Source organism: Nipponia nippon, unplaced genomic scaffold (assembly GCF_047370975.1).
Source record: "Nipponia nippon isolate SJK-2023a ecotype South Korea unplaced genomic scaffold, ASM4737097v1 scaffold_1, whole genome shotgun sequence".
In the NCBI taxonomy this organism is placed as follows: Eukaryota; Metazoa; Chordata; class Aves; order Pelecaniformes; family Threskiornithidae; genus Nipponia; species Nipponia nippon.
Window position 1 is genome coordinate 40,736,289 of NW_028262290.1, and position 22,540 is coordinate 40,758,828.

A 22,540-nucleotide genomic window follows, 5' to 3' on the forward strand; every position below is an offset into this window, starting at 1 on the left:
AACTTGTACCAGTGCCTGGCTTATTCCTCCCCAGGGGCAGGGCTTTGCCCTTCCCCTCGAAGTTGCTCTCCCCGGGTGTCCCCGGGCGCACAGACCGCCTGTGCCCAGCCCAGGGGCAGCGGGAGCTGCGGGGACACCCACCCGCCCGCCCGCCCACCCAGCCAGGCGAGGGGAGCAGCCTGCAGGGGAAGGCGAGGAAGACGCAGGGAGGACAGGGGAGCGGCGGCCCAGGGGGGACGCCAGCCTGGGCTGCGGTCGCCTCTCCCCGCTCCGCCGGCTGCCACCTTACCCCTCGCTCCGCGCCCCTGGCCCCTGCCCCGCCACACGACGACAGCCGCCGGCGGGGGCGGGAGGGCGGAGGGAGGGCCGAGGCACGGTGCGGAGCGCCGCCAGCCCGCCGCGCCCCTTCACACACACACACACACTCACACTCACTCACACTCACACACACTCACGCTCACACACACACACCCCCACACACACCCACACACACCCCCCGCCCGGCCGACGGGAGTCGGGGCCGCTCGCAGGGCGCCCGCCCATGGCTGACAGGAGCCTGAACGAGGGCGCCGAGCCCTTTCCGCGCCGGGAGGAGGCTCCGGAGTGGGGCTACGAGGAAGGTGAGGAGCGGGCGGCGGCTCCGGCGGGGAGAAACTTTCGCCGCGGCCGGGGGAGGAGGAGGCGGCGGCGGTGGGAGGATTTCAGCGGCGGAGCGGAGGGAAAATCGCCCCCCGGCCGTCCCGAGCCGCGGGGAGCGGGGAAGCGGCGGCCCGCAGCGGGCGGCAGGTCCGGCACCGCCGGCGGGAGAGCGGCGCGGGGCGGCGGCGGCCGCGGAGCCGCCCGCAGCGGTCGCCGGGGCCGGCGGGCCGAGGTGCGGCGGAGGAGCCCCCTCTTCCGCGCCGGCGGGCAGCGGCGAGGCGGTCGGTGAGGGCGGGGAGGGTCTGGCCGGCCCGGGAGCCGCCGTGCGGCGCAGGGAGCCGGGTCTCCCCGTAACGGCTCTCCCTTGTCCCTCAGGAGTGGAGTGGGGGCTGATTTTTCCTGATGCTAACGGGGAGTACCAGTCGCCTATTAACTTGAACTCGAGAGAAGCTAAATATGACCCCTCGCTCCTGGAAGTGCGTTTGTCGCCAAACTACGTGGTGTGTCGTGACTGTGAAGTGATCAACGACGGGCATTCAATTCAGATTGCCCTGAAGTCAAAATCAGGTATGCTGAAACACGGCCTTTGCTTTCCCCGCTAAAGCTTGTGTTGCCTTAAGACTGGCTGTACGTGTATGCCGGAGCATAGGAAGAGCAACTGCTCCCAGCAGCGAGCGGCTGTGCTCGTTGGGCACGGACCGCGGCCAGTAAGAGTGTTGCTGTTGACTTCAGTAGGAAAAGGAGCAAGCTTTGCAATGGGAGCTGCGAGTTTCAACGCCAGACTGGATGGTCAGTCAGATTGCTTCAGAGCATGTCCAGAATTTCCTCTTGTGGTGGTATCAGCTAATTCACTGGCATTAACAGCTGCCTGCATTCAGAAGCAGTCCAGACTATCGCTAAGACAGTGTGATGCCAAACTATTTGGTACAGCTGGCAAAATTTGTCCTTGGTCAGAAGACCACTTAAGTTAAAAGAGCTTTTTCCATTAGTTTGAGTGGGTTCTGAATACTAACTGCAGAACTGGGCAGCTTAAGGTAGATACTCCAGTTATACATGCTTACAATATTGATGAAGAGCAGGTAGCAAAGCAGTCCTCATTTCTTAAAGGGTTTTTTGGTGTCATTCATCAAATAAGAATTAGAAGCACATAATAAAAGAAACAATTCCAGCTTAAGTGAAATTGCAGTATCTCATTCAGACCTTTCATCTGGGTAAACTATCCTGTATGAAGGAGACAACTGCCAAGAAAGTAGGGAGAAAAAAGTCCATTGTGCTTTCCAGCACTGTGGTAGTTCTTACCATGTGTTTGGAAGAGCATCCAAGTCATTCTAACCAATCTTAGCTAGTAACAGCCTTTTGGGGGCATTTAAACAGCTGAACATTGTCAAACCATGAGACATTCCAACTTTTGTTTCCTTCTGAGATCCCAGTAGTCCTAGGAGCTACAGCTGTGCTGAGAGTGAGAGAGTCAGTTCAGTTCTACAATGAATTTTATAAAAAAGAAGGGTTTGTTTTTTTAATAATGATACTTTCCTTTATAATTTCCTTTCCATGTATTATTGCAACACAGAACATGTCTTTCCACGGAATTTTGCAGATTTACAATAGAATAGAAATTTTGTACTTCAGTCAGTTTTACTGCCTTCATCAGAAGCAGAGCTCTTTTCCCAAGGAGTAAGGTTCTCTCTGCAGGATCAGGAAGGTTCTTGAATTCTCCTGTGGAGGAAGTGAGAGTGACGGCAAACGACGTCATCGCTTGCATGCCAAAATGCATCTCCTTCAACTCTACCTTTCCCAAGGGCACTTTATAGCTTAGTAGCAATAATTAATAAGGTGGGACCAGCACACCTAAATGCATGTGCAAAACCATTGGAGACTTAGGAGAAGGAAAGACTTCTTTTCAAACTTGAATGCAGTGTGATGCCAGACTGATGAGTTTTGAAATATAAGAAAATATGAAATAAAATAAAAGTTTATGACTGAGGTATGGAATTATGATTTAGGAAATCCTGTTTTAGTTTCACCTTTTCCTTAGATTTCATGTTACATAATTCCCATTCTTCATTTGTAAACTGGGGATAATTTTTCCATTTTTTGGAGGGGGAAGACAACGTTTGTTATCCCTACCAAGAGGAGAAAAGAGTTAATAAGCTGTGTTTGACCTAGTATTCTGGCCAATTTTCAGGGATTGCGGAAACTCCTGCAGCTTCTTTTCCTCACAGGGGATCTCTGATGACAAATCCATTTAGCCAGATTATTTTAATGGGAACTGTTGAGCACTAAATGCTTTTGAAACTCTGTCCAATTAATGTGCAAGAGGTCCTCATCTACTGTAATGTTAACAGTCAAAGAAAAACTTCTTTGTGGAAAAAAGTAAACTGATTAAGATATGTCTTAAAAATCAATTTGTCATTATTGGTGATTGATTTTATCCTTTAATTCAGGACATGCAGTGCATCTGGAATTCCCAAATCCTTCTCATTATTTAATTGCAAACATTTTCACAGGCTGCTTCCAGTTTGATCGTCGTACATGTGTTATGCATTAGGTGGAAGAAGCATGACCAACTGTGTAATGGAATTGTATATTGAAAAATGCTTTAGAGGTTATCCTACTAACAGAGGGACTTGTCTTAAGCCAGAAGTGGATTGCACAGTGAATCATGTTTTCCGAATAATTTTCTAATGGGGATCAAAAATTGCTGAAAGGCAAAGCAAAGTTAAACATGTTTCATGCATTGACAAGGATCAAGATTTGATGAAAGGCAAAGGAAAGATTAACATGCTCCATGCATTGAAGTACTTTTATCATGGGATCAATGTTATGACTTAAGCCTCAGAAGCCTCTTTGAAGCTCCTGGAGATCCAGAACTACATCATATAGAGAACATTTGTTCTAGTTACACTTTCTCTAGGAGCAATATTTTAAAACAGAGAAAATGCTCCATTTTCCTAAGAAATAGCACTAATTGAGTATCATGTTTCTTTCTGTTTGTCCAGATTTCCCTAAATACTTCAATGTTCACCAGATTTGTAGATTTTTCCCTATAGGGTATATGTATAGATAGAATATAGATAAAGCAAGTTTAAGAAGCAAATCTGAATCTGTAACTACATTTAGGACATGTCATTTTAGAAAACCTAATGGCTGTTAGATTAGTTATGAAGAATTATTAAAGGAGGATTAATTGGAATATTTTACTTTTTTCTCCAATGTAATTGCTTATGAAAACCATAACTGATCAGTTGTCTTTCAGGTTTTTTTATAGTTCTGTACTTTTGTTTTTGTGTTTGTACAGTTGCAATATGACTCAATTGCTAAATTATGTTTTAATATTACACTATGTCTTGTGATCCAAACTAAGGCCGTTTAGTTTGTGTGTCAAAATAACTTTATATTATGGAACTTTGGTTCCCTAAAGCTGTAGGTTATGCAATTGAATAATGCTTATCAATTATCAGAGATGGTAAAAGATTCGTTCAAAGTCTATGATATGTAAGCTAGAATTTAATGGATTCTGGGGAAGACTGTGAATGCCCTTAAGTAAAATCCAGCCCTGCCTAGAAGCCAATATTCAATGATTTCAGTGGAAAGTTACCTACAGCTTGTGGAGTAATATTTGATCTGAAGCAGATTCAGAAATCCCTGGGCAGAATGTTTTCATTGATTAATTCCAAAGTAGTTTGGGCGTCACAAGGTACGATTGCTTGCTTTTACAACTTATGGTGGAAGTGTCTATTAATGCAAAAGTATTGAGCTACTATATAAATTTTTTGTGTGTATGTTGCAATTTTTAAGAAATTCCAGATGTTTAAAAAACAGAAGTAAAAAAAAGCCATGGCTGCCTAGAAGCTGTTTTTAAGTGAATGAGGTATGTTGGTGCTCCTCTGTGTAGGTTTGATTATATTTGGATATGGAGGCATTCTGTACCTCAGAAGCCTGACAGGTGGTATATGACTGAACACCTTTACCTGGCAAAATACTGACAATCAAAAGTTTTCTATCCGTTTCTGTGACTCATAGCAAATATAGGTGATGGAGATTAAGCATTCAAACAAGTTGGAGTCAGTTACCAGTTCAATTCAGAACCCCCACCATCTGTTTAGAGCATACATATACTGTCTTGATAAGAGCAATAAACATAGTCACTCTTCTGACTGATAAAGGTACAATGTTTTTATTTTGTGCTATGACCAGCTGTTCTGCCTTATAAAATGAAGAGTGCAGCCTGACAGCAATTTCACTGCTGTTCGTAACGGCCTGCATTCATGTTCTGTACTTGCTCGGTACTTCAAAAGTAAAGATGTCACGTCTGTCAACTTTACTCTTCTCCTCTCTAGTATCACTGATAATAAAGAAGCTTGCAACAATCTCCCCATTGTATTTGGAGAATATGTTCAGTGGCTTGTCTGCTTCAAGAGCCAAGTTCCTTACCATTTGTCTTCTTTCCCAGTGTTAATAGGGGGGCCACTACCTCGAGGACATGAGTTTGAACTACACGATGTTCGATTTCACTGGGGGAGAGAAAACCAGCGTGGTTCTGAACACACGGTTAATTTTAAGGCCTTTCCCATGGAGGTAAGAGTGACACTGCATTGCATAACACCCGCCAAATGCAAAAGATTTTATTTCATAGCCTGAATTCCTGATAGTTCAAAAGAGAGTTTCTTTTAGCTCAGCATTTTATTGCTTTATATTTCAACCACAAAGGCGTCTTGCTGAGGTGTGCTTTAGTGCAGGTAAATTAGGATATGCATCTGGAATAGAATGCCTCCAGCACTCATCACATTGTATGATTAATTGGTCATAAAGTTAACCTGCAGAATTATTAACTTCTGTCTTAATAATATTAGTGTTCTAACAAGATCTACCGTTTCAACACTTCCTATGTCACCTTGACTAATAGCTATAGATGGGAAGAACTAGCCACTGGAAATATTTCCATGGTGAATAATAGCAACGTAGGTAAGTTTGGAGCAAGTGTAGAGCAATTTGTTCAGGAAATAGCTTTACATACCTGAAAATTGAAGATTATGTGATATTCTTGGGTATGTTCTGTAATATCTCAACAAATTACAAAATTTTGAAACACAAGTGAAGTGATAACGCAGTCTGAAAAACTTCAGCTGTTCATGGGGTGTCAGTTTGGACTCCTAGAAAACCCAAATGCTGGGACCCATTTCTCCTGCCCTCCAGCAGGCTTTCATATTACTTCACTGTCCCATTGCTTACACTTGTCGAGGAGTGGCTTGGAGTATCCTTTAGAACCGGGGCTGCAAGACTACGTTTTAATGGATACCAACCCTAATGTTTGGGGACTTCAACTTTGCATCTTTTATTTCATTTGTTGTGCACTGTTGGTTTTAGAGAAACTCAAACTTTTTTCAGAGTTCTTTGAGTTATTTTTGCCTTATTAATCTATCATCATCCCTCGCGAGCCTGAAACTCTGTTTCCTTGTTCCCTGTCTTGTTCAGTGCTAGGAAATTTGTTATTGTAGCACTACATTCATGAGTGCCAGATTACTGGAATAGAACCCCTTTATGGAAAAGGATACAAAAAGTATTAGAGCAACTACTGCAGAGCTAAGCGTAAAAAGCTTGTGGACTTACACTGTCAATCTAATTCTGAGGGTTGTTCAGGTACTTCTTTTAAGAGTTGTGGGTCAGATTTTGGTCTCTGTTGTTTGCTATTTTGCACTGGTTCATCAAAAAACCCCATACATAAAGTCACTCATAGGGGCTTTGCAGGTTGAGTTGAGGCAGATCATAGAATCATAGAATCATTTGGGTTGGAAAAGACCTTTAAGAACATTGAGTCCAACCGTAAACCTAACACTGCCAAGTCCACTGCTAAACCATGTCCCTAAGTGCCACATCTACACATAGATCCTCTTTGCAGGTTGAGTTCAGGCAGATCCTGGAAATGCAGGAGAATTACTTGAATGGGGAAGGCTCACCAACCAAAGGGAAAGCAGAGGAATCACAAGAACATGATTTATACGGGCAGTAAGACCTACAGGATACTGCAGTGTTTCCCTGAGGCAGGAAGCAGCTTGTTCATTATGAAACAAACAGCTCTGCTTAGTGCTTTTCCTCAAGGCTGATTTAGCATGTGGTGATCAAGAAATATTGACCTGAACTATGTCGAGAACTGTACTTGGGAGTCTATCAGGTTCTCCTGTCTCCTTGTTTATTAAGGATCACTTTGCAAATAATCTTGGTATGTGGGAACAGTCTGTTGACAATCTGCAGAAGCCCCAGAATTCTCTACTCCAAATCAGTCCAGAGAAAAATATACTTGACCCAGAGATGCAAAACAACAAACTTAATCAGTCATGAAGGGATTTCATTCTTCAACTACTTTAAAAGCAGCACGGCAGCTGCACAAACAGGATTCTGGCACAGTTGAAGAACATCACCTGGAGGTGAGCAATCCGGTGTTATCCTGTCTCTTGCATCTAAGCAGCTTTCAGCTAGACTGTGATCTCCAAGAAATAACTACTGATGCAAAAATTCTGTAGCAGAAAAAAATTGACACATAATACACTTTAAGTACAGTGTGGATGTTTAATTTTGCAAACAGATCCTTACGCAGATGAATTCTGGCAGAAAATGACAGCATAGCTTGTCGTATCCAAGGTCAGTTGCACACAGGTGCATTGGCTGATCCAATCATCATCTTCATCCATGAAGTTCATCATCTTCAGCCCCATGTTGCAAGAAAGCACAGGGCAGTTTGTTTGACAGATGAGCTGCATTTCCCTCTGCTATATGCACAAAGAGCTGCTATATTAAATCTCAAATTGTCCAAATCAAATATTATACTTGAGCAATAATAAAACAGGTGATTGTGACCACTATAAATGTTTAGGAAGTAGTAGACCTGAGACTCCAGAATGGAAGATTTTCTGTTTCCATTCCAGGGATTGCCCCATCTAATTTTTTTTTGTGGAGAACAATCAAGGGACCAGGAAATTTTATTTTTGTAACTTTTAACATTAGCATTGGTTTATACATTTGTTGGAAATCACCATATTCTGAACACATATTGGGCTTGATTTTCACTGGGTTTGTTAGTTACTGAACACAAACAGCGATGGGTGCCTATTTTGGCTATATACAAGCAGTCTGGTGTAGTTTATGCTTTCATCCTGTACTAAATACAAAACAAGCCGGCAGTTTTTTGTGCAGAAATGCATGCCTAGAAATATGTTGAGCACCAAGTGCACAAGTTTGGATCTTCTGCTAGTGGAGCAAATCTAGTAGGAAGTTTTCCTAGGAAACTAGAAGCGATTTACAAAGCAAATGATAAGGATTTTAAATTCTCCTCTCTTCGTGGGAGGAAGTCAAGTCAAGGGGATAAGCAGTAGTGTGAAAACATAAGTGCTTGTTTTAAGTGGGTACATTAACAACACAACAAACTAGGCCCAGATCTTGTACTCCGTTACACTATTATAAAACCCAAGCAGTTCTACAGAAACCAACTTTGAGTTTGAAGAGACCTATCTGAGATGACTAGCTGAGACTATTTATTGACTGGAGCAGCAATCTGGTTTTTTAGGACTGAAGACTGTAAGGCTTTATTTTATTACATTGGACCAAATAGTTGTGGAACAGCTTCAGATTATCGGTGTAATGATCTTTCTTTGTAAAGGATGACTTTAAAAAAGAGTGTTATTTTTCAAAGTTTGGAAGAGTGCTCTTCAGTTACTTCCTTAGCCTCTTCACCTTTGATACCGTAACTGCTTTTATAGAAATTAGGCAATATCCTGTATTAGTTGCGTAATACCCTGTGTCTCTTAATGCAAAAATCTATTATTTCTTACTAGACAGCTGGGGCCTTTGCCCATGGTTAGGATATATAGGTTCATGGTGAAATGGGTTAGACTACTAAGCTTATGTAACCTTTGGAACAGCTTCTTGAAATAATTCACACTGTCAAAAAACGTTGTTCATGTGGCTTGAAGGCTGAGTTCATTGTTATTTTTATTATTATATGAAGTTCAGCAAAGATGTGTTTTCTGCCTTCCTTGACTGAAGAAACCAGAATGTTGACAGTAATACGCCAGCGTTACCATTTTCACTGAAACATCTGTGTTTGCAATCAGTCAGGAAAGCAGGACAAAACAATAAATAGTTGTCAAAGGTAAATACTGTAACACATCTTTCTAAACAAAAGAAAAGCAGAGGGCTGTACGTATCGGTACAATAATCCTCTCTCTGTTCCATGAAAACAAGAGCATGAAGGCCATTCTTGCCTTTTGGCCAGAAATTGGAAGGAGGCATTTGTGCAACTTTCTCCAGAAATCTTTCTCACCAAGTACTTCTACTGCACATAAACAGTGCATTTTGCCTTTTGGCCAAATTTACTTTGGCCACCGCTTGAGCTAAATATTTAATAATTGTCTTGACATTGAGAGACTGTTTCTTGCCAGCAAATGGAACAAGGTACCAAAGATTAGATTGTGCTTTACAGTACACGTTTCCACAGAGCAGCAAAATACACACTTATACCTGCATGTGAGTTACCTCAACATGATTTGGGTGTAAGAAAGAGAGGAACTATTTGACATCTTTATTCCTCTCCTTCATGCCAAGAGTCTGGATTAGAGAAGTAGGAAGAACAAATGAAGAAATAATGAAGCTCTGACTCTCTCCCTTACTTTTGATGTATAAGAGGGAGACAGAGGGGGGCAGGAATAGGAAATTACTGCTATTTATTTTTGTTATTAACAAAGTTAAAATAGGGGCAGCTAAAAATGGAGTCCCGCTGTACCCAATCTCTGTATAAACACAGCATACTATAGTGTCAGGCCGAATCAACTTACAGTCAAAAAAGACAGGATAGACAGCAGGAGAAAGTGAACTATATGATGGCATCAATGCTGTTTTATGAAAAAAAAAAAAAAGTTTTCACTGCTTCTGAAGTGAAGGGAAACAGGGAAAATTATGCCTTCAAGGTGTCTCTTCCTCTTAGTTACTCAAGTAGTGGTGTGAGCAAATGCACAATCTGACCATAAGGGAACAGTTATTTCCAGGCTGCTGCTCTGAAATAAAACTGTATCTGAGAAAATAAAAAGGTTCCTTTCACCACTTGTAATATGACCAGGAGGATAATTCTCTGTAATCCATCCTCTTTAAAATGTAGGATTATATTAGCTGTGAACCATGTGAAAGGTCTCAGTAGAAGAGGATTGGCAGAAAATCATTTAAAAATTGTTTCCAAGATGTGCAGGAAGATTAAAAACTGTATTATTGTCTGTCCTACAGTTTTTGAGTAAACGGAAGAAAATCCAGTTGCCTTAAGGACCAGAATCAGTTCTGTACAGGATAAAAAGATGTTCCTTTCTGTTGTGTAATGAAGAGCAGACTAATTCATTCTGTAGACTCTTTCAGAATTACTGAAATACCTGCTGTAATGAAGTTAAATATAATGCAAAAAACATATCCTACCCTCGATCTGATTGAAACCATTAAGTTTTCCTTTGTTCACGTGAAATGGTGCCTGCCTAAGGATCTCATCAAACAGAGTTACAGCTTCAGGGCTTCAGGTTAGGCTGTTAACATTACGCTTATCTACTCAAGTCTTTACAGTCTTTGGTGTGGGGATTTCTCCATGCCTGGCTCTGAAATCAGATACCTGCACACTATGCATCCCCTTTCTTGAGAGGAGGTGTCATGCTTTCAACACAGAAATGTATTCTTTGCCAACTTTTAATATTCTTTGCCAACATTATTTAATCTTGCCATCTGTTTTAATCAGTTTCTTATTAGCTCGTTAGCAAATTATTAGGGTTAAAAAAATAAACCAGAGTATTTGTAATTGTAATAGAAGGCCTGGGAGACAGTGTGTATGCAAGCATGTCTCTCCCTCTTTATGCAGAGATTTACAAACTGCACTGGGACTGGGTAGGTGTGAACGGCAAGCAGGATTTAATCCATAATGATGGTAGTTTCTAATATGTGAGCTCAGTTCTGATATCTGTGGATTTTTGCCCGTAGCTTTAATGGGACTATGATCCCAGTCATAAACCCTAAAAGAAAAGATTTTAAACCAAGGAGTAAACCCTGTTGCCTTAGCTGATGGCATTGATTACCTGCTTGTTAAAAAAAATTAATTCATTCCGCTCACTTTGGCAGCACAAGACGTATGAATGAAGAATATCTTGCTTAGACAGTCATGAATTTAACAGGAGGCAAAACAAACAGATTCCAGAAAGGTTTATGTAGCTTCATGCTGACGTCTGGAACTCTGCTCAGAAATTGTCCAAGTTTTCTGGTGGAAAATTAACTTGTTACTCAAAGGTTTGGATGATTTTCTAAATTTTGGAATCATTGTAGGTGACTGCTGTGAGCTGTGATTAAAACACTGTGTCTTATAAGAAAATGATGACGTTCATGTAATAGCTATATCCTTGACAGGTTATGAATAACAGATTAATAATAGTTTAAAGCTGATATGCCCATTGGACATTATCTAATTTTTGAGGACAGAATTGTGGAAAAACACAGGAAAATCAGGCCAGTATCTAGGCAGATGTTTTCAGTTTTGTTTTCCAAATCTGCAATGATTTATACAGAAACAATCTTTTACACATTATGTAGATACCATTTACAAACATAACAACAATACTTAGCTTTACACAGCACTCCATGGGCAAAACTGGTCCTGGCACCAATTCTAGGGCTGTCAGTGAATTGTATTATGTGGGATCCTAGCCCCATATGTGCAGGTGTTTAAGTATTTTTCTGTGGTTTTCTATGTACCGTACACTCTGCGGTCCCCTAATTGATGTGACTTCTGTTTGGGTTTTTTTGTAGTGATACAAAGCTGGGAGGTCTCTGTCGCCTCCCAGTATACTGGGAAACAGAAAACCACCAACAAGATAAAAACAAAATTACCATCATTGTAAATGCATACATGAGCAGCTTATGACTCTTGAGATTGCTAGTTGCTAAGCTCTTTTAGTATTATATTTTTATTGTGGTTGAGAGTTAATTTGACCTAAATAGGCACATGGAGTCTCTGAAGTATACTTTGTTTCTAGGTAATTTGTCAATATGAGCTTGGATTGGCCCTTATTTTGCTCAGTCACATGTAGTTTGAATTTTTTAGGGAATACATCTATGTGCTTTGTATTGTGGATTCATGAAAAAAGCAAGTGCAAAAATGGGCTGGTGTGCTAGCACAAATATGCTTTTAGCTTGGCTAGTGCCTGAGAAATGATCAGTTAAACTCTGTGGAAGAACCGTACACAGCTTCAGAGGCAGCAACTGTGATTTCCTTTCTGTGCAAAATCTGCAATTTATTTATTGGATTGTGGAAGACGTACAAGCTGCCAGACACCAGGTCAAAGAAGAGTGACATTAACAGTGTATACTGAAGCTTCTTTATCCTTTTGTCTCTCTTTTAAGAGTTGTCTTATTTACAGCCAGTTGTGTGTGGAGAAGCTTCGTGGCTCATATGCACCTAAAACTCTTTTGAGGTGGCCGTTGCAATAGTGTGTGATTTAGAACTTCTACCAGGATGGAGAATTTCAGTATTCTTTTAAGAAATAAATGGTCCAAACTACAAATGACTGAGCAGAATAGGAAAAACTCTTCTAAGCAGAAATGTCACAAGTGGAGAGAAGCTGGGTGAAGGAAATGAGAAGGAGAAGAAAATGAGGACTGACTCAAGAGGGAAGCCCTTCTTTGGGCTCCCTGTTCCATCTTCCCTCAGCTTATTGGTTCAGTTCTGCCAGGAGCTGAGGACAGTCTTTGTGTTTTGCCTGTAACAGACATTTTGCACCAAATTTTCTTGCAGTTGTGCTGGGCTAAGATGCAACGTTCAGTCTCAGCCTGTACTAACAGGTTTGGTGGCACTGCTTCCTCACAGAGGCAGGCAAGTAACCTTGAATAAAATAGCTCTTAGCAATCCCTGCCTGCGGTGGAAACAATATAGCCTCTGATACTTTTTTAAACGATGTCAATCCTTTCCACTCCTTGAGCAGAATTATAGCTTTACTTTCTCCTTACTCTGCTTTCTCACAGAAGTGTCTTGGTGACAGTGCTTGCACTCATGGATATAGATGCTGCTATTGTGACATCCCTTACTGCAAATCCCATTTCCAACTCTAACAAGATGGCTATTTATGTTTTCACTCTGCTGTGGTAGAAGAGCTTGTGTAGTCACTTAGAAGATGGGACTTCTGAAGAGGATTTAAGCCCAAGTTTGAGCACAACAAGATGGCTGCTCAAGTCTCTTCCTTGACGTTTTTCTTGGTTGTGTGCCCTTGACGTGATTTGTTTCAGTTGTACATCGTTTTCTAATTTCTGCCATGATCGTTGCTGGCACTCTGCTCGCATCTTGCCTCAGTTTCCTGGTACCTTGGTTTTCCTGTTTGGTTTTCCTTGGCACTTTGCCTTAACCACTAGGCCTAACTGTTTTTCTGTCTAAGATCTGTCATTTATGGAATAAGCTGGGAACAGAGATTCCTTATTTCCTCCCTTTCCACGTCATATGCTTGTTTCAGGACCAGTTCCTAGGTTGGCCCCAGTGCATGAGTGAATACTCTGAGAGGGAGATAATAGCTTTCTGATGCTGAACCCCAAATTCTGTGTTCTTTGTGCTAATGGTGCAGACATGGCTCTGTCCATTTTAAAGGATAAAACTTACAGATCATCTAAGAGCCAAAAACCTTTGAAGGCTTCCACAAGTATTTGCTGTCATGCCTGAGTGCTTCACAAGCACAAATAATGTAATCCTTAAAACATCAGTGTGAGGGAGACAAGTTCTGCTATAGTCAATGAACTGGTAGAAAACAAGTTCAAAGCGATTAAATTATTTAGCTATGGTCATACATGATGCCTTTTTCAGAACTGTCAGAGAACTGACTCAGGATTCCTAGATGCTTGAATTGTAAGAAGACTTGCAGACACTGTAGTACCAAAATATCTAATTAAGGTTGTAAGTACTAGTTCAGCAATTTAACTACAGGGCTATTTTATGCACTAGTCCATAGACTACGCTGTTGCCAATGAGGTAGTCTCACTGGTCATTCCTGCCTTCTCACTGTGCCAGCATTAAGCCACATAATGAACTGGACTGGGTAGCAAAATTTGGGGAGTTTATGGAACTACACGAGAGCAGAAAAGTATAACACCATTATGCAATCTGCAAGCTTGCAATTCAAGAGAAAACAGTTGGAGATGCATAACAAAGTTTATTATTTCAATAGAACCTTAGCCAACATTACAGAAAAAAAAGCCCTGACTTGAGTTTCCTAGAGGAGTGTAGTATGGAAGGGCGACTGCTCACTGGAGAACAGTCAAGATTATGACTTAAGAAGATAACATGCAGCTGCAGATTCTCCTCTCTTTAGGGAGACCCTTAACTTTGAAACACAGAGAACTGTGGGATTCAAATCAGTTATTACTAAAACTTAATAAATTAGCAGGGAAGGAGTGTTTTTTATTCTACCCTCATTAGAGAATCTTTTGTTGAAAGTTAAATCAGTGATTTAAATTCTTCTACATATGAGCAGTCTGGTCTTAAATCCAGGGCAACAGATTGCAGCCAACACTTTGTGGAATTGGACATGTTTATATTAAATGCTTAGTCATATGAGTAACACTTCCAGAATTAAATGCTTAACCCATAGCACTTTGTGTTTTCTGTCTTCTTGGTGGCATTGCTAGCCTGTAATATCATTAACTATTCATCGAGGGCCAGTCCTTTTTCCAGGCTTTGCTCTTTCTAACTGTGGAGCTATAAAAGCATGTGCAAACACACACATACACCCACTCAGTTTGGCAAGAATCCAGAGTAAAAGCAGAATGGAGGGTCCTGCACTAAAATCCTTGGGTTTTCCTTTCTGGCCTTCATAGTTCAAGGGAAGGAAGAACAAAGGCTTGAATATATATTTGTTTCTGTTAGCACAGGTAAGGGCAGACCCAGGGCACTTCAGCCTACATTTTTGCTGGGACCAGACGTTGTATCAGGGAACAATAGCCTGCTCTGTGGTGCTCCTTGCTTCACACACTGAGCAGAAACTTGGCACAGTGAAGAGCTTGACCTATGAATCTGACAGTAATAGCTGTGTAGCTTTTCATTTTCGTACTGATAGGGTTGATACTGAAAGTCAGCAATCTGGAATCGAGGGTGTTTTGTCGTTTTCATTCCTTTTCTTGAAGTGTATAATTTTATTACGGTTGGAAAAATGTTCAGTTTTGATTAATTCCTGTTTTCTTTTCATCTCCAGTGTGTGCCAGTAGAAATAAGCAGTGCTTGTGCTTTCAAATTGGAAGAAAAAATAAGTGCACACAAATTACAAATTACAGCATCCTCAGGTTCCCTTGTATTTCCTTCCCTTCGATGTTTTGCCAATGGTTTTCCTAAGAAATGGGTAAACTAGTGTCACATGTCAGCAGCCTCTGTGAGCAAATGAGATATTTTGATCTTCTGTTCAAGGCCTGGACAAAAGAGGTCTAGGTGGGGTTTGCAAAGCTTTCTGCGAATTGGTGTCCTTCACAAAAACTAAGACAGGCAAAGACATTGGCGTTGTGGTTGCATTAACCATGAAGATAGTTTATGCCCGTCTTACCTCCCTGGGAGCGCTGAGAGAACTGCAGTGGTGTTTGGCTTTGTGTCCCCTTTCTGTTTCCTAACCTTGTATACAGTGGAAATGAAGCCCTTCTCTGAAGAGTTAGTCCATCTCTGGTTAGAAGAGGGACACAAGACCCATTTTTCCCTTTGTTATTAAGTTTAAATTAATTTTCTTTTTTTAGCCTTCTAGCTTTTTTTGCCAGAACAGAAAGAACACTCAGTTGGATATTTTACGGTTCCCATTACTTTTCTTTTTAGCTTACTGTTGGTAGCTGTAGTCTTTTGAATCTCTCCATATACATCAGTACTTCCTGCTGTTAATTTCATTTCTTCAGTGGACCAACAGTTCTTTTTGTCTTAAATGTAATGAGGCTACTGCATGTGATCAGACTGTGCAAAAGGAACAGGTATCCCTGGTTAATATTAGATGTTGCAATGTTTTTATTATTATTTTTCAGTATGGCTTACCAATGTACATACTTCTTTAGCACAAGGGATTTGCTACAGCAACTGCGCGAGTGTTTCCTGAGATGCTGCAACTAATTCAGTAGTCCCACTATTCCTTACCTGTTCAGTGGCACACCTGAAGATATGCCACACAATTGCCTAGACTACTTTTGCTGTTGCTTGGATGTCTTTTTGGAAAGAGAATAGTTTTTTGGAAGGTGTCTTTGCAACCCTTCCTTTTATGATCCAAATAAAATAATTTTATTTACAGCCGTGTTCCAGTTCCGCCCTCTTTAAAAGATGTTCACGGAGAGGAGAGCACCAGTCAGCAAGGGTTCTGGACTACCCTGATGTCCCAGTCAAGCATTTGTTCTGCCTGCTTTGGCTGTGAATTCAGCTTTTGACCTGACACGTGTAGTATCTCACACTGTGACTGCAAAGTTGTGTAAACAGTATCTCCAGGATGCCTTGTACTCTGCTCCAGATTGTTTTGTTTGCACCTAATTTCTCTGATTTTAGATTACAGACTTCTTTGTTCAGGGAATGTCATATTGTTCTCTATGTACTTGGAGCCTGACAGTTAACCCACAGCCTAGACCTGCTAGATCTTTAACATTTTCAATAAATTGTAACAAGCTGAAGTTCAGCAGAAGCTGTGCTTTCCCTTCTCCCACATTATATTAATCAGGAGGTTTTTAATGCTAACAGTGTTGTCATCTGCATTTCTTGGCGCTGCTTTCAGCTTGTCTCTCTTAGTGCTGAAATTAGCGTTGCTTTCAAAGATAGGGAAAGATAGGCCCTTTATGTCATTTTTTAATGACAATTATCTATGTATGAAATTTTAAAGATGATTTCATTTCTACTGAAATTCAGTGGCACTTTGGCACCTACACACAATAGAAGCATTGAAAAATACAAGTCTACAAGCATAAACCAAGTACACTGATTAATAACTTAACTCCCTTGGCTACTTCCTTGTCCTCTTCTTTTTTGATTTTGCCCAGAGTTCATGATCTAGTTATTTGTTTCTATTTGCATTTGCATTTTCAAAGGAAGCATATTTACTTTGACCGAACTGTAATGTTTAACCATGCAGGCTTTGTTACTTTATGGGTTTTTGTTTCTTTTTTTGTGGCATGGAGTATGTACACGTACTCTGGCTTCTCCTAAGACATTTTCAAACAGCCTCGGTATCAATTCCATTAACTTTAATTTCCTAAACCTCTCCTTCAGGCTGTTAATAACTAACTTTCTATTTTTTTAATCACTTTTCTTGAAGCTGTGTGCCCTGGTCATATCCTTGGTTCGGTCCCCTTGTGAGGATTTGGAACTTAATTACTGTATGTTATGGTCACTGCCAGCAGCTTAGTCAATTGCTTCCTGAAACAATTCAGTGCCAAGTCAAGTATCAACTCATGAATTCTTGTGCACATGTATAATAGCAAGACACCATTTTTCCACATTTTGTCCTCCTGTGATGTTGTTTACGCAATATTTGCGTCGTTGAAATTACACATCATTATTGTATGACTGGGCTGTGTTGCCTTCCATTATTATTAGCTGAAATCCTCAGCTTCATTTCATCCCTCTCAAACCAGGAAAAAGACTTTATGCTGGCCCTAGTTAGGTAGCCAGAGTTTCCCATTTGTACTGTTCCCTCCTCAGCTTTTATGGCATGTTGTGAATGAAACCGGAATATACTGATCTCTAACAAACCTGGGTGAGTCCAGGAGAACAGCTCTTAGCTCTACAATCTTTAGCAGAGCAGCTCTAAATCTGCTTTAATTTACCGTAGGGATATAGATTCATCCCTGAGGTGGCGTTTTTGTGGAATCTAAACAGAGTTTCGGCTCTACTCTCTTTCTCAGCAGTGACAGAAATACGACAAAAAGCAATGTGCTCAAAATTTCCAGACTGACATGTTTTAGATACAACTCCGGTTAAGATGTGGTGATGCAGTATTCACCTAACTATTAGTCTTCTGAGGTACAGCCTATATGAATTGAAGTAAGATTTGGGAAGATATGAGAGCAATAACATATCTCTCATCCTTAGATGCCTTCTTGTCCTGTAATATTACTAGACTAAGCAGACTTTTCTGAAGCTTGTAATTGCTAGTTGCACAGCTAACAAGAAATAGCTGTATAACCTAGTTCTGACCAAGGAACAAGGCTTTCAAGAAGATTAATTTACACATGATGCTGCATGCATTGAAGAAAGAAGCTTTTATAATAATTAGCTCCTTAGTAAAGAGTAAGAGTGTAGAGAGTGGAAAAAGTACAATGGGCGATTGCAACAGCAGCATGGATTCAAGCAAGCCTAGTGACGATGGTGTCACAATCTGGCGTTTTAACAGTTTAACGTGCAGATCTGAAGAGAAATTATTTAAAAATGATGGTCTTCTACTGTGTGTAGAGCACAAACAGAAGCATGTTGAACAGAAGAATCCCCCATGTCACAACCTTTTGCAATGTGGGCTATGGTTGCCAATTAGGTTGAGGCAGGACCTACACCCAGGTGTTTCATGTTGCCTCCTGCTGCCTCAGCTGCTGGTGGTTTTGTCAGGCATGAGTCCCCTGTAGGGCCCAGTTCTGGTGCCAGGGAGGTCAGGAGGAGTTTTGCTGTTGGCACATTCCCTGTTGACTCCAGTGGGGTGAGGGCTTGGAGCTTTGTTCCAAACTGCCTGGCTTAGCCAGTGGAAACCCTGCACATGGAACAGTGTTTTATAGGGATCCCAACAAAAAAATTAGCGTTTCAGTAGTTTAGCAATAAGTATTCCTAAAGAAAGCAGTGATAGTATATAGGCTCCTTTTTATAGTAGCAAGTCATTCCAGATTGTGCAGGTTTATAGCAAATTTGTCATGTTAAGATCATATAAGAGTGCAGAAACACTGGAGCAGCGTCCTTCTTCTCCTCTTACCATTAATCAGGTATGTCATAACAAAAGATGAGCTGTGACTTATTTCAGAGTGTATTTTCTTACAAGGAGCGGGCCTGTCTCATGTGTGGTCTGGTGCTTGGGTGACAGATGCGTACCAGCATGTCGAGGTAAGGGACAGAGCTAGTAGCAACTTTCCTGACATTGCAAGAGTCAGGTAAGCTTAGGTGAAAGTAAGCTTTGGTGAAACATGGTCATTCACATAGGCGGATGACTGTGTGGGTCTGAGAAAGAGGTGTCATTCAGGAGTCTATCAAGAGGCATCACTGGCGTTCATGGGCAATTCTTGCGTGGGCTCCTGAACAGAGACTCCTGGGGAGTGTGAAAGGGCGAGAGGCAAGGGACACAGGTTGCAACAAGAGAGATTCTGATTAGCTACAAAGAGAAAAAATTCTGCACTATGGGGGAGGTCAAAGACAGAACAGGTTACCCAGAGAGGTTGTGGGATCCCCATCGTTGGAGATTTGCAAAACTTAGTCAGACAAGGCCCTGAGCAACCTGATCTGATTTTGAATTAGTAGCTAACTTTGATGCTGCTGTGAATGGGAGAAGGAGGTGGCTGAACTTCAGAGGCCATTTCCAACATAAATTATCCCATCATTATATGTTTTTATGTGTGAGCTGGGGATAAAGTAAGGTCAGCAACAGAGCTTAAAATATCATTTTTGTTCTCAGTGAGCTTAGGAACTTGCAGATTTCCACAGGGCAGCCAGTGCCCTAGACAGGGGGAAAATTTACGTGCTTTTTGTAACTCTGTTTTTTATTGAGAGAAACTCTCTTCCAGAACTGATAAATGTGCTATTTCACGTACAGTGACTCTGATTCCTGTCATAATCTGTCATCCCGGGGCCTCTGATTCTGTAAAAATCTACCATCCCAGGCCTTTTATTTTCATATTGACATAAAAGATATTTCTGTGGTAGAGAAAGGAATGGATTTAAGTGTTGGGTTTTCATTTGTTTATTGAATTTAAAGGCAGAATCTCAGGTCCTTACTCAGTTTTGAGAAAGTCTTGATTTGAGACAGGCCCCTTGTTAATGTCAGTGACAGCTTTTCTTAAGCAAGGACATTAGGACTGAGATCAGTAGTATTTGGTTGAATAGAGACTGGATGAAAATTGAGAAGATTCTCAATTTGTTCCATACAGAATAATCCTTCTGTGGATTTGCTTTGCTACCTGGAATAATTTCTTAATCTTTCCTGTGAAGGAGAGTCTCTCCAGCTGTTCACAGAACAAATCAACTTTATCAGCACTTTATTATAACTTTCCTTTATTATCATTTGCCTTCATGAGTTTTCAGTTTATCTGATTTTAAGGAAGTCACTGCTACAATTCTTTGATTTAAAGCTGAAATGTTAAAAGGCTCCAAATTATGTTTTTATCCAAGAGAAAAATGTATTTTTTGAGCGCTAAGGAGTTTCTCACAGCTTTCTGATTATTTTGTAAAAATATACTGTCTGGCACGTGGAGCCAGCCACCAATAACCGGTACCAGCATAGCTGACTCATTTTGATTGTATAGAAACATCGTAAGTACTGAGTATCAAAACATTAGCTAACAAGTTGAGCAGAGCCTCTCCTGCCATGCTGACATGTGCAGCTTGTTTGTACTCTGAATGAAAACCATACAATGGTAAGCTGCCAATACACTGCAGCTGATTATTTAAAAAAACCCACATGGTTATGTTCATATCAGAGGCTGGCACCCCTTGTGAGTAGGCACTTTTTATATAGCTGTCTCAAATCAACATAAAACTGAAGGTTGCCAAAATACAGAGCGTTAATCTAATGAGCCTCTCTAGCTATTGCTACTTGTAAGATACAGATGCATGGGTATGAAGTTGCCAGTGTGCATGGGCATTATATTATATTGACAGTTTCAGGATTTATAAAAGCACTGGGGTCTTTCCTCTGTGCGCATTTGATTCCCACAAATATTAACAAGAGTTACAGGCCATGTTGTTTGTGAACTGTACTCTCTGGAGTTCAAATTTTGTAATGTTTGTAGACTTTTTGCCATCTTTTTTTTTTAACTGTTATCTGATGTTTTCATCTGATGTCATATTACAAATAAAAAAAGAGCAAACAAAAGGCAGAACAGCTCCAGAGAACCACAGGAACAAACAGGATAAACCACAATTTGAAAGCAATACTTTGCTATGAACACTCAGGCCTTTCTACTTCCTTGCTAATATTTCCCTTTCTGAATCACTTTTTCGTTTACTTACCCAGCTCCCATCTGAGCTGCGTTTTTCCTGCTTTGCAGAAGAATTCCTTTGATTTGACTTCCATTTCTTTAAGTGCATGTTGACATGTGTTTATTTATTTAAATGTGCATGCATGGGCTTATCAGAGGTAGAGCAAAAGAAGTGAGGCCTGTTGGCCTGTTGTTAGGAAATAATACGGTATTAATTATTATTTTCCATTAGATTGCTTGTCTAATTACAGTTTGTAAATCCCTAATGACAGAACCTTTTCTGTGAATAGCTATTCCAAATATCACCTTGATTCAGAACATGGGAACATAATAAATGCGCTGCTGGATCAGGCCACTTGGTCCATCCAGTACTGTGTCTCTAGCAGTGTCAGTAAGGGATGCTGTATAGGGAGAGCACGTGAGTGTGACCGCTTTTTGTTGTACTCCCCAGTCATCTACTGTCATAGGACTAGGAGTGCTAGAGGCAGCATCTCTACGTGTTCTCTTTAGTGTCTGTTTTTGGACTTGTCCATAGTTCGTCTAATTGTCTAACTGTCTAATCCATTTATGAACCTGCATCAATTTGGCACCACAGTGTTTATAACAGCAAGTTTACAGTCTGCTGTGTAAAAAACAGATTACTAATCCCCCTTAATTATCGCCACCTCTAAGAAAGTAACACAGCAGCATCTTAAAAACAGACCAGAAGTCCGTTCTACCTTGGGCTTTAGCAACCCAGTACAAAATGACGATTCTTATTCCAAGGAGCCTACTGTGTATTTTAGGCATTCTTGAGCAGAACCTCAAAGTTACAGAAACCTTTGGACCAGAAAGTGCTGATTGCCTATTTCAGTACCTTCAGTAACGTTGATTACTAAACCTGAACCTGGTCTAGGGGTGTCTACATTAGCCTTAAGTATATCCCTTTTTTGTCTTTGTGTTATTTTTTTTTTTTTTTAGTAGACCATCCTGACCTCTGTTGAGCTGGTGGAAAGGAAGGAGGCCTGGCGGGGATGCAGAGACCTAAAGATACTCTTAAAATGCGTAGCTAATACTTAACTTGCGCTTCCCATGTTCCCTGGAGAAGTGGGAAGAGGTGCTGGCCAGTAGGTATGTTCCTTGGAAAGCAGTTCCAGCTGCAGGGCTTTCTGCACTGTGGTCCCCCTTTCATGCAGTGGCTAAGTATTATTTTGCAGCCCGTCTTCCTATCAGGCTGTTCACGCTGCTGCACGGATTAATTCTAGACCTCTTAATGTTTTATAGTATTACACAGAGGTTTTGGTGTCATTTTTCTAGCTGATAGCCTTATTGTAGGAAAGTCTCTGCCCTGATGAGCCTGCTGCCTAAGACAGGACAACAATCTGTTTCTGGATAAACTGCGGTCATTGCTGGTACAGTCTGAGGTGCTTGCTCATTTTTCTCTTGCTGGGGCTCAGCATTTTCCTTTCAAATATTCAGAAAAAAACCCACTGTTGTCAGAACGCAGACAAACGTCAGATTGGACTTCACCTCCAAAGGAGCATAACACGCTGAATGCCACGGCAGCTTTAGCCAAGACCCGCCTGTTGACACAGTCAAAGTCATAGTCTCTTTACATTTGGCGATCACCCTCAGTGCTATTGTTCCAGCCACCAAAGGACAAGCTTGCTTTGACATTTCCACCCAACCGAGTCGCGGTGCCATGCAGCGCTGCTCTCGCCGCGCCAAGGACGTTGCCATCCCGACTGCAGTC

General features: G+C 41.2%; 1 protein-coding gene across 2 annotated transcripts in view; it reads left to right on the top strand.

Annotated features, from left to right (window-relative positions):
* The first annotated feature begins 229 nt into the window (after positions 1–229).
* Positions 230–22,540, top strand: part of CA8 (carbonic anhydrase 8 (inactive)) — a 49,531-nt gene continuing 27,220 nt past the window's right edge. The window contains exons 1-3 of one of the 2 annotated variants that reach the window (XM_087735487.1): positions 230–620; positions 1,015–1,206; positions 5,093–5,217. In XM_087735487.1, coding sequence (XP_087591613.1) covers positions 542–620; positions 1,015–1,206; positions 5,093–5,217 — 396 coding nt within the window. In that variant the 5' untranslated portion in view covers positions 230–541. The remainder of the gene's footprint in view (positions 621–1,014; positions 1,207–5,092; positions 5,218–22,540) is intronic. The other variant, XM_087735479.1, reaches the window with a different exon arrangement.